Source organism: Lathamus discolor, unplaced genomic scaffold (genome assembly GCF_037157495.1).
Source record: "Lathamus discolor isolate bLatDis1 unplaced genomic scaffold, bLatDis1.hap1 Scaffold_326, whole genome shotgun sequence".
NCBI lineage: Eukaryota > Metazoa > Chordata > Aves > Psittaciformes > Psittacidae > Lathamus > Lathamus discolor.
In genome coordinates this window covers 25,944-37,911 of record NW_027069355.1, presented here as the reverse complement: position 1 = coordinate 37,911, position 11,968 = coordinate 25,944, and the positions used below count along the sequence as shown (strand labels likewise).

Below are 11,968 nucleotides of genomic sequence, written 5' to 3'. Positions count from 1 at the left end.
TAACCCCACCCGCTGGTGGCCGAAGCCCCGCCCCTTCACTTCAAGCCACGCCCCCCTTTAAGCCCTGCCCCTTCACTCCAAGCCACTTGCCCTTTAAGCCCCGCCCATTCATTCAAGCCCCGCCCCTTTAAGCCCCGCCCATTCACTTCAAGCTAAGCCCCCTTTAAGCCCCGCCTGTTGACTCAAGCCACGCCCCCCTTTAAGCCCCGCCCCTTCACTCCAACCCACTTGCCCTTTAAGCCACGCCCCCTATAAGCCCCGCCCATTCACTGCAAGCCACTCCCCCTCTAAGCCCCGCCCATTCAAAGCAACGCCCCCTTTAAGCCCAGCCCATTCACTTAAAGCCACGCTCATTTAAGCCCGGCCCGTTCACTCCAAGCCACACCCCCTTACCTCTAAGCCCCGCCCCCTTTACCCCAACCCCTCCCCTTCACTCCAAGCCTTGCCCCCTTTACCCTAAACCCCGCCCCCTTTACTCTTAGCCCCTCCCTAGTCCCCGCCCCCCTAAGCCCCGCCCTTCCCAAAGCCACGCCCTCTTTACCTTAAGCCCCGCCCCTTCCCCTAAGCCCCGCCCCCTCCCCAAGCCCCCCCTTTAAACCCTGTTCCCTTTCCCCCTATAGCACTAACCCCGCCCCCTCCCTAAGCCCCGCCCCTTCCCCTAGCCCCGCCCCCTTCCCCAAGCCCCGCCCTCTTTACCTTAAGCCCCGCCCCCTCCCCAAGGCCGCCCCCCCCCCCTTTAAACCCTTTCCCTTAACCCCTATGGCACAAACCCCGCCCCCTCCCCAAGCCCCGCCCCTTTCCCCCTAAGCCCCGCCCCTCACCTCGAGGGCGCTGTCGCACCAGTTCATCTGCTCGTCCACCAGTTTGATGCTGGTCTTCATCTTCTCCGGCGCCGCCAGCCGTGATTGGCCGGCCCACGGCTGGGGAGGGCGGGGCCAAGCTTGGACACGCCCCCCCATATATGGACCTCATTGTCCTTGCCCACAGCCTTAGCCCCGCCTCCTCGCTCCGTGCCCCTCTCCATATATGGACACCCCTTAGTCCCGCCCCTCCCCTTACCCCATATATGGGCACCCCTTAGCCCCGCCCCTCCCCTTACCCCAACCCATATATAGACACCTCCTTAGTGTCGTCCCCCCCCTTAGCCCCGCCCCCTGCCATTCACCCACCCCATATATGGACAGCCCTTAGCCCCTCCCACACCCCCTTAGCCCCGCCCCCTTCCCCTGCCCATATAAGCCCCCTTTAGCCCCTCCCCTGCCCATATAAGCCCCCTTTAGCCCCTCCCCTGCCCATATAAGGTCCCCTTTAGCCCCTCCCCTGCCCATATAAGGTCCCCTTTAGCCCCTCCCCTGCCCATATAAGCCCCCTTTACCCCCTCCCCTACCCCTATAAGCCCCCTTTAGCCCCTCCCCTGCCCATATAAGGTCCCCTTTAGCCCCTCCCCTGCCCATATAAGGTCCCCTTTAGCCCCTCCCCTGCCCATATAAGGTCCCCTTTAGCCCCTCCCCTGCCCATATAAGCCCCCTTTAGCCCCTCCCCTGCCCATATAAGGTCCCCTTTAGCCCCTCCCCTGCCCATATAAGCCCCCTTTAGCCCCTCCCCTGCCCATATAAGTCCCCTTTAGCCCCTCCCCTGCCCATATAAGGTCCCCTTTACCCCCTCCCCTGCCCATATAAGCCCCATTTAGCCCCTCCCCTGCCCATATACGCCCCCTTTAGCCCCTCCCCTACCCATATAAGTCCCCCTTAGCCCCTCCCCTGCCCATATAAGTCCCCCTTAGCCCCTCCCCTGCCCATATAAGGTCCCCTTTAGCCCCTCCCCTGCCCATATAAGGTCCGCTTTAGCCCCTCCCCTGCCCATATAAGGTCCCCTTTACCCCTCCCCTGCCCATATACGCCCCCTTTAGCCCCTCCCCTACCCCTATAAGCCCCCTTTAGCCCCTCCCCTGCCCATATAAGGTCCCCTTTAGCCCCTCCCCTGCCCATATAAGGTCCCCTTTGGCCCCTCCCCTGCCCATATAAGGTCCCCTTTAGCCCCTCCCCTGCCCATATAAGGTCCCCTTTAGCCCCTCCCCTGCCCATATAAGGTCCCCTTTAGCCCCTCCCCTGCCCATATAAGGTCCCCTTTAGCCCCTCCCCTGCCCATATAAGGTCCCCTTTAGCCCCTCCCCTGCCCATATAAGGTCCCCTTTAGCCCTCCCCTGCCCATATAAGCCCCCTTTAGCCCTCCCCTGCCCATATAAGGTCCCCTTTAGCCCCTCCCCTGCCCATATAAGGTCCCCTTTAGCCCCTCCCCTGCCCATATAAGGTCCCCTTTAGCCCCTCCCCTGCCCATATAAGGGCACTCACGGTCCAGGTTCCCCGGGGGGGCCAGCCCCCTGCCGTGCAGTTGATAGACGGGCTGCGTGGGGCGGGGCCCCGCCTCCCTCTCGCGGGGCGGGGCCTGCGCTGGCCCCTCCCCCCCGGCGCCGGCCCCGCCCCCGCCCCGCCCCTCCTCCCCCGCCCCGCCCCCCCGCGCCTTCATCAGCAGAATGGGGGGGGCCGGGGGGGGAGGGGCCGGGCCAGGCCCCGCCTTCGGTTGCGGCTGTGGGGGGGGGGGGGGGGGGGTTAGTGGGGGGCGGGGGTATAGGGGTCTATGGGGTGCTATGGGGGGTCTATGGGTTTCTATGGGGGGCTATGGGGGTCTATGGGGGGCTACGTGGGTCTATGGGTGGTCTATGGGGTTCTATGGGGGGCTATGGGGGGTCTATGGGGGGGCTATGGGGGGGCTATGGGGTTCTATGGGGGGCTATGTGGGGGCTATGGGGTGGTCTATGGGGGTCTATGCGGGGGCTATGGGGTCTATGGGGGTCTATGGGGGGCTATGGGGGGCTATGGGGGTCTGTGGGGGTTTCTATAGGGTATCTATAGGGTATCCATAGGTATCTATGGGTATCTATAGGGTACACATAGGTCCTCTATGGGTATGTATAGGGTATCTCTAGGTATCTATAGGGTATCTATAGGGTACCCATAGGTGTCTATAGGTATCTATAGGGTATCTATGGGGCACCCATAGGTGTCTATGGGTATCTATAGGGTATCTATGGGGCACCCATAGGTGTCTATGGGTATCTATAGGGTATCTATAGGGCACCCATACGTATCTATGGGTATCTATGGGGCACCCATAGGTGTCTGTGGGTATCTATGGGGCACCCATAGGTGTCTATAGGTATCTATAGGGCACCCGTACGTATCTATGGGTATCTATGGGGCACCCATAGGTGTCTATGGGTATCTATAGGGTATCTATAGGGCACCCGTACGTATCTATGGGTATCTATGGGGCACCCATAGGTGTCTATAGGTATCTACAGGGTATCTATGGGGCACCCATAGGTGTCTATGGGTATCTATAGGGCATCTATAGGTATCTATAGGGTATCTATGGGGCACCCATAGGTGTCTATGGGGCTCTCACCCGCTCCCCCGGGGGCTTGGCCAGGATGATCGGGGTCTTCTGCATCAGCCCCGCGGGCTCCTCCCCCGCCTCCTGCCACGTGACAAGGGGGCGGAGTCAGCGAGGCCACGCCCCTCACCCCTTCAAACCACACCCCCCCCCCCACCGCCCCCATTGGCCGCCCCCTCCTCCGCACGGCCCAATCACAGCACGCCCCCCCTAGCCCCGCCCCTCTCCCTAAGCCCCGCCCCTCTCCCCTAGCCCCGCCCTTCTCCCCAAGCCCCGCCCCTCCCTTTAAACCCCGCCCCTCTCCCTAAGCCCCGCCCCTCCCCTTAAACCCCGCCCCTCTCCCTAAGCCCCGCCCCTCTCCCTAAGCCCCGCCTACCCTCCGCTCCCCGCCGCCCTCCGGTTCCTTGTCCCGGGCCCAGCGGCGCCGCCCCCCCGGGGCCGGGCTCTGCCCCGAGTCCGACATCGCTATGGGGGGCAATGGGGGGCTATGGGGCTATAGGGGGCTATGAGGGGCAATGGGGCTATGGGGGATAAAGGGGGGCAATAGGGGGCAATGGGGCTATAGGGGGGTAATGGGGCTATGGGGCTTAATGGGGCTATGGGGGATAAAGGGGCTATAGGGGGCAATAGGGGGTAATGGGGCTATAGGGGGCTATGGGGCTATAGGGCTTAATGGGGCTATAGGGGTTAATGGGGCAAGGGTGGGTAATAGGGCTATAGGGGACAATGGGGCTATAGGGGGGCAATAGGGGGTAATGGGGCTATAGGGGACAATGGGGCTATAGGGAGCAATGGGGGGGAATGGGTTCTATAGGGGGCAAACGGGTTCTATAGGGGGTTAATTGGGTTCTATAGGGGGTAAACGGGTTCTATAGGGGGGAATGGGTTCTATAGGGGGTAAACGGGTTCTATAGGGGGTAAACGGGTTCTATAGAGGGTTAATTGGGTTCTATAGGGGGTAAATGGGGCTATAGGGGGGTAACTGAGTTCTATAGGGGGTAAATGGGTTCTATAGGGGGACAGTGGGTTCTATAGGGGGTAAATGGGTTCTATGGGGGGAACAATGGGTTCTATAGGGGGGTAATTGGATTCTATAGGGGTTAAATGGGGGCTACAGGGGAGAATGGGTTCTATGGGGGGGTAATGGGGCTGTAGCTGGAAATGGGGCTATAGGGGGGGTAAGCGGGTTCTATAGGGGGTAAATGGGCTCTATAGGGGGGGTAAATGGGTTCTATGGGGGGGAAACGGGGCTATAGGCGGAAGGAGCGGCGCTATGGGGCAGGGGAGGGTCTATAGGGGGAAGAGGAGGGGCTATAGGGGGAAGAGGAGGGGCTATAGGGGGAAGAGGAGGGGCGATAGGGGGAAGGGCTATAGGGCACTGGAACGGGCTATAGGGGGCAATGGAGGGGCTATGGGGCGGCGGCGGGGCCATAGGGGCCCGCTGTGGGGCAGCGCAGGGTCCATAGGACCCTATATGGGGGCTCTATAGGGGGTTATAGGGGGCTATAGATACCACGTGAGCGGCGGCGGCCGCCAATCAGAGCGCAGGAGGCGAGGGCGCCGCTGGCCAATCAGAGCAGCGGAAGCGGGAGGGGGGCGGGGCCACTGTGCCCCTATTGGTTCCTTTAACACCCCTAACCCACCACCCCCTTTAGCCCCGCCCCTTCCCTTTGCCCCCCTCCCCTTTAGCCCCGCCCCTTCCCTTTGCCCCCTCCCCCTTAGCCCCGCCCCTCCCCTTTAGCCCCGCCCCTTCCCTTTTAGCCCCGCCCCTTCCCTTTGCCCCCCTCCCCTTTAGCCCCGCCCCTCCCCTTTAGCCCCGCCCCCTCCCCTTTTAGCCCCGCCCCCCCCCCCCCAATGACGACGCTTCATTGACGGGAGAACCTCGTTTAATTAATGAATGGGTGACGTCACGAGGGGGCGGGGCCAATGGCACATGCGGGGGGGGGGGAGGGGAGAGGGAGGGGGCGTGGTCAGGCGAGCGCCAGCACTGTTGGGGGGGGGGGGAGGGAGAGAGAAGGGGGGGGGGGTCAGAGGTCACCGTCAGTGACCACGTGACCCCCCCCCCGTGTCCTTATGTGACCCCCTATAGCCCCCATTGCCCCCCATTGCTCCAATGGGCCCTATAGAGCCCTATAGAGCCCTATAGCCCCCTATAGAGCCTCCATTGCTCCAATGGCCCCTATAGCCCCCTATAGAGCCCTATAGCCCCCTATAGAGCCCTATAGCCCCCTATAGAGCCCTATAGCCCCCTATAGAGCCCTATAGCCCCCATTGCTCCAATAGGCCCCTATAGCCCCCTATAGAGCCCTATAGCCCCCTATAGAGCCCTATAGCCCCCCATTGCTCCAATAGGCCCCTATAGCCCCCTATAGAGCCCTATAGCCCCCCATTGTCCCCCATTATACCCATTGCTCCCCACTACCCCCATTGCCCCCCATACCCCTATAGCCCCCATTGCCCCTATAGCCCCCCCCACTAGCCCCTTTGCCCCAATAGGCTCCATGGCCCCTATAGCCCCAAATATCCCCTATAACCCCTATAGCCCCCATTACCCCTATAGCCCCTATAGCCCCCATAGTCCCTATAGCCCCCCATAGCCCCTATACCCCCTATAGCCCCATTACCCCTATATCTCCCATACCCCCCATACCCCCTATACCCCCCATAGCCCCTATACCCCCCATAGCCCCTATAACCCCATAGCCCCTATACCCCCTATACCCCCCATAGCCCCTATACCCCCCATAGCCCCCTATACCCCCCATAGCCCCTATACCCCCTATACCCCCATAGCCCCTATATCCCCCCATAGCCCCCATAGCCCCTATACCCCCCATAGCCCCCTATATCCCCCCATAGCCCCCATAGCCCCTATACCCCCATAGCCCCCTATATCCCCCCATAGCCCCCATAGCCCCTATACCCCCCATACCCCCCATAGCCCCCCTGACCCGTCAGGGCCTCCTGGGCGAAGTATTTGACGTCCACGTCCTGGTCCTGGGTCAGCTTCTCCAGCACCGGCTTCACCTCGGCCTGCAGGGTCCTATGGGAGCAGGGGCACCCATGGGTGTCGATGGGTGCTATGGGTGTCAATGGCGCTATGGGTGTCGATGGGTGCTATGGGTGTCCATAGGATAGGTGTCAATGGGTGTCGTTGGTTGCTATGGGTGTCCCTAGGGTGGGTGTCAGTGGGTGCTGTGGGTGTCAATGGGTGCTATGGGTGTCCATAGGGTGGGTGTCAATGGGGGCTGGGGGTGTCAGTGGGTGCTATGGGTGTCCATAGGGTGGGTGTCAATGGGTGCTATGGGTGTCCATAGGGTGGGTGTCAATGGGTGCTGTGGGTGTCAATGGGCGCTATGGGTGTCCATAGGGTGGGTGTCAATGGGTGCTATGGGTGTCCATAGGGTGGGTGTCGATGGGTTCTATGGGTGTCCATAGGGTGGGTGTTGATGGGTGCTATGGGTGTCCATAGGGTGGGTGTCAATGGGTGCTAAGGGTGTCAGTGGGTGCTATGGGTGTCCACAGGGTGGGTGTCAGTGGGTGCTGTGGGTGTCAATGGGTGCTATGGGTGTCCATAGGGTGGGTGTCGATGGGTTCTATGGGTGTCCATAGGGTGGTGTCGATGGGTGCTATGGGTGTCCATAGGGTGGGTGTCAATGGGTGCTAAGGGTGGCAGTGGGTGCTATGGGTGTCCATAGGGTGGGTGTCAGTGGGTGCTGTGGGTGTCAATGGGTGCTATGGGTGTCCATAGGGTGGGTGTCGATGGGTGCTATGGTGTCCATAGGGTGGGTGTCGATGGGTGCTATGGGTGTCCATAGGGTGGGTGTCGATGGGTGCTATGGGTGTCCATAGGGTGGGTGTCAATGGGCACTATGGTGTCGATGGGTGCTATGGGTGTCCATAGGGTGGGTGTCAATGGGTGCTATGGTGTCCATAGGGTGGGTGTCAATGGGCGCTATGGATGTCCATAGGGTGGGTGTCAATGGGTGCTATGGGTGTCCATAGGCTGGGTGTCAATGGGTGCTATGGGTATCCACAGGGTGGGTGTCAATGGGTGCTATGGGTGTCCATAGGGTGGGTGTCAATGGGTGTCGATGGGTGTCCATAAGGTGGGTGTCAATGGGTGTCGATGGGTGCTAAGGGTGTCCATAGGGTGGGTGTCAATGGGTGCTATGGGTGTCCATAGCGTGGGTGTCAATGGGTGCTATGGGTGCCCATAGGATGGTGTCAATGGGGCCTGGGGGTGTCAGTGGGTGCTATGGGTGTCCATAGGGTGGGGTGTCAACGGTGCTATGGGTGTCAATGGGTGCTATGGGTGCCAATGGGTGCTATGGGTGTCCATAGGGTGGGTGTCGATGGGTTGTATGGGTGTCCATAGGATGGGTGTCAATGGGTGTGGATGGGTGCTATGGGTGTCCATAGGGTGGGTGTCGATGGGTGCTATGGGTGTCCATAGGGTGGGTGTCGATGGGTGCTATGGGTGTCCATAGGGTGGGTGTCAATGGGTGCTATGGGTGTCCACAGGATGGGTGTCAATGGGTACTATGGGTGACCATAGGGTGCTATGGGTGTCCATAGGATGGGGGCTATGGGTGTCAATGGGCGCTATGGGTGTCAATGGGTGCTATGGGTGTCCATAGGGTGGGTGTCAATGGGTGTCGATGGGTGCTATAGGTGTCCATAGGGTGGGTGCTATGGGTGCTATGGGTGTCCATAGCGTGGGTGTCAATGGGTGTAGATGGGTGCTATAGGTGTCCATAGGGTGGGTGTCAATGGGTGTCAATGGGGGCTATAGGTGTCCATAGGATGGGTGTCAATGGCTGCTATGGGTGTCCACAGGATGGGTGCTATGGGTGTCCATAGGATGGGTATCAATGGGTGTCAATGGGTGCTATGCGTGTCCATAGGGTGGGTGTCAATGGGTGCAATAGGTGTCCATAGGGTGGGTGTGAATGGGTGCTATGTGTGTCCATAGGATGGGTGTCAATGGGTGCTATGGGTGCACACGTTGAAGCGCACCTTGATGGGTGCTGTGTGTCTTCTATGGGTGCTATGTGCTCACAGGTGCTATAGGGGTTCTATGGGTGCTATAGGGTGCTCTATAGGCGCTATAGTTTCTATAGCTGCTATAGGGTTCTCTATAGGTGCTACAGGTGCTATAGGTGCTATAAGGTGTTCTATAGGTGCTATAAGCGCTATAGGTTCTATAGGTGCTATAAGATGCTCTATACATACTATAGATGCTATATGTTCTATAGGGTACTCTATATGTTCTATAGGGTGCTCTATAGGTACTATAGATTTTATAGCATACTCTATATGCATTATAGGCTCTATAGGTTCTATAGGTGCTATGTGCTCTACAGATGCTATAGTGTTCTATAGGTCCTATAGGCCTATAGCTTCCATAGGTTCTATAGGGTGTTCTATAGGTGCTATAGGGTGCCCTATAGGTGCTTACCTTGCATCGAGAAGGGGCCCCAGGCGCTGCAGGGCCTTGTCCATGATCAAGTGCACATTGATGGGTGCTATGGATGGATGCTGTAGGGTGCTCTATAGGTGCTATAGGAGCTATAGGTGCTATGGGGTGCCCCATAGGCCCTTACCCCGCATCGAGGACAGACCCCAGGCACTGCAGCTCTTGGCCATGTTGAAGTGCACATTGATGGGTGCTATGTATGGATGCTATAGGGTGCTCTATAGGTACAACAGGGTGCTCTATAGGTGCTATAGGATCTATAGGTGCTATGGGGTGCCCCATAGGCCCTTACCCCGCGTCGAGGACAGACCCCAGGCACTGCAGGCTCTTGGCCACGTTGAATTGCTCATTGATGGGTGCTATGTATGGATGCTATAGGGTGCTCTATAGGTACAACAGGGTACTCTATAGGTGCTATAGGATCTATAGGTGCTATGGGGTGCCCTATAGGTGCTTACCTTGCATCGAGGACAGGCCCCAGGCACTGCAGCTCTTGGCCACGTTGAATTGCACACTGATGGGTGCTATGTATGGATGCTATAGGGTGCTCTATGGGTGCTACAGGATCTATAGGTGCTATGGGGTGCCCCATAGGCCCTTACCCCGCGTCGAGGACAGGCCCCAGGCGCTGCAGGCTCTTGGCCACGTTGAAGCGGACATTCATGGGTGCTACGTATGGATGCTATAGGGTGCTCTATAGGTACAACAGGGTGCTATAGGTACAACAGGGTGCTCTATAGGTGCTATAGGATCTATAGGTGCTATGGGGTGCCCCATAGGCCCTTACCCCGCATCGAGGACAGGCCCCAGGCGCTGCAGGCTCTTGGCCACGTTGAATTGCACATTGATGGGTGCTATGTATGGATGCTATAGGGTGCTCTATAGGTACAACAGGGTACTCTATAGGTGCTATAGGATCTATAGGTGCTATGGGGTGCCCTATAGGTGCTTACCTTGCAGCGAGGACAGCCCCAGTCGCTGCAGGGCCTTGCCCATGTTCAAGTGCACACTGATGGGTGCTATGTATGGATGCTATAGGGTGCTCTATAGGATCTATAGGTGCTATGGGGTGCCCCATAGGCCCTTACCCCGCATCGAGGACAGACCCCAGGCACTGCAGGCTCTTGGCCCCATTGAAGCGGACATTCATGGGTGCTACGTATGGATGCTATAGGGTGCTCTATAGGTGCAATAGAGTGCTCTATAGGTGCTATAGGATCTATAGGTGCTATGGGGTGCCCTATAGGTGCTTACCTTGCAGCGAGGACAGCCCCAGTCGCTGCAGGGCCTTGCCCATGTTCAAGTGCACATTGATGGGTGCTATGTATGGATGCTATAGGGTGCTCTATAGGATCTATAGGTGCTATGGGGTGCCCCATAGGCCCTTACCCCGCGTCGAGGACAGACCCCAGGCGCTGCAGGCTCTTGGCCACGTTGAAGCGGACATTCATGGGTGCTACGTATGGATGCTATAGGGTGCTCTATAGGTACAATAGGGTGCACTATAGGTACAACAGGGTGCTCTATAGGTGCTATAGGATCTATAGGTGCTATGGGGTGCCCCATAGGCCCTTACCCCGCGTCGAGGACAGGCCCCAGGCGCTGCAGGCTCTGGCCACGTTGAAGCGGACATTCATGGGTGCTACGTATGGATGCTATAGGGTGCTCTATAGGTGCAATAGAGTGCTCTATAGGTGCTATAGGATCTATAGGTGCTATGGGGTGCCCTATAGGTGCTTACCTTGCATTGAGGACAGGCCCCAGGCACTGCAGGCTCTTGGCCACGTTGAATTGCACATTGATGGGTGCTATGTATGGATGCTATAGGGTGCTCTATAGGATCTATAGGTGCTATGGGGTGCCCCATAGGCCCTTACCCCGCGTCGAGGACAGGCCCCAGGCGCTGCAGGCTCTTGGCCACGTTGAAGCGGACGTTGGCCACGGCGTCCCCCGCCATGCGCAGCACCGTGGGCAGCAGCTGCTGCGCCGTCAGCTCCGGCCCGCACACCTCGGACAGCACCTATGGGAGACAGCACCCATAGATGGGGGGGGGTCAGCACCCATAGATGGGGGGGTCAGCACCCAATGGGGGGGGGGGGTCTGATAATGGGGTTCTATGGGGTGAAAGGGGGTCCCAATGGAGTGAGAACAAGGAGGAGTGGGGGGTTCAGCACCCATAGGGGTGGACAGCTCCCTATGGGCGACAGCACCCATGGGAGACAGCACCCATAGATGGGGGGGTCAGCACCCAATGGGGGGGTCTGATAATGGGGTTCTATGGGGTGAAAGGGGGTCCTAATGAGTGGCAGGAAGGAATGGGGGGTTCAGCACCCATAGGGGTGGACAGCTCCCTATGGGCGACAGCACCCATGGGAGACAGCACCCATAGATGGGGGGGTCAGCACCCAATGGGGGGGGTCTGATAATGGGGTTCTATGGGGTGAAAGGGGGTCCTAATGGGTGGCAGGAAGGAATGGGGGGTTCAGCACCCATAGGGGTGGACAGCTCCCTATGGGGTCAGCACCCATAGATGGGGGGCTCAGCACCCATAGGGGTCAGCACCCATAGGGAGATACTGAAGTCCCATAGGTGGCTACTGAGGTCCCATAGGGGGATGCTGGGGTCCCATAGTGGGGGTCCCAGCACCCATAGGGGGGTCCCTAGATGTCTCCCAGCACCCATAGGGGGGTCCCAGCACCCATAGATGTCTCCCAGCACCCACAGTGGGGATCCCAGCACCCATAGATGTCTCCCAGCACCCATAGGGGGGGTCCCAGCACCCATAGTGGGGGGTCCCAGCACCCATAGATGTCTCCCAGCACCCACGGGGGGGGGTCCCAGCACCCATAGATGTCTCCCAGCACCCACAGCGGGGGTCCCAGCACCCATGGGGGAGGTCCCAGCACCCACAGATGTCTCCCAGCACCCACAGTGGGGGTCCCAGCACCCATAGTGGGGGTCCCAGCACCCATAGATGTCTCCCAGCACCCATAGTGGGGGTCTCAGCACCCATAGTGGGGGTCCCAGCACCCATAG

At 59.1% G+C, this 11,968-nt stretch overlaps 2 protein-coding genes across 2 annotated transcripts in view; both read right to left on the bottom strand.

The window, feature by feature from the left end:
- Positions 1-821: 821 nt before the first annotated feature.
- On the bottom strand, positions 822-4,773 carry SMG9 (SMG9 nonsense mediated mRNA decay factor; the record flags this gene model as incomplete). Its single annotated transcript, XM_065664615.1, has 4 exons — positions 3,830-4,773; positions 3,466-3,537; positions 2,302-2,586; positions 822-920 (listed from the first exon to the last, which is right to left on the bottom strand). Coding segments are annotated over exons 1-4 (543 nt in total), but the record flags the coding sequence as incomplete, so codon positions are not given.
- A 548-nt stretch (positions 4,774-5,321) lies between these two features.
- LOC136006609 (serine/threonine-protein phosphatase 2A 65 kDa regulatory subunit A alpha isoform-like) overlaps positions 5,322-11,968 on the bottom strand; it is a 31,430-nt gene continuing 24,783 nt past the window's right edge. The window contains 3 exon segments of the mRNA XM_065664614.1: positions 5,322-5,440; positions 6,405-6,496; positions 10,810-10,952. Coding sequence (XP_065520686.1) covers positions 5,424-5,440; positions 6,405-6,496; positions 10,810-10,952 — 252 coding nt within the window. The 3' untranslated portion in view covers positions 5,322-5,423.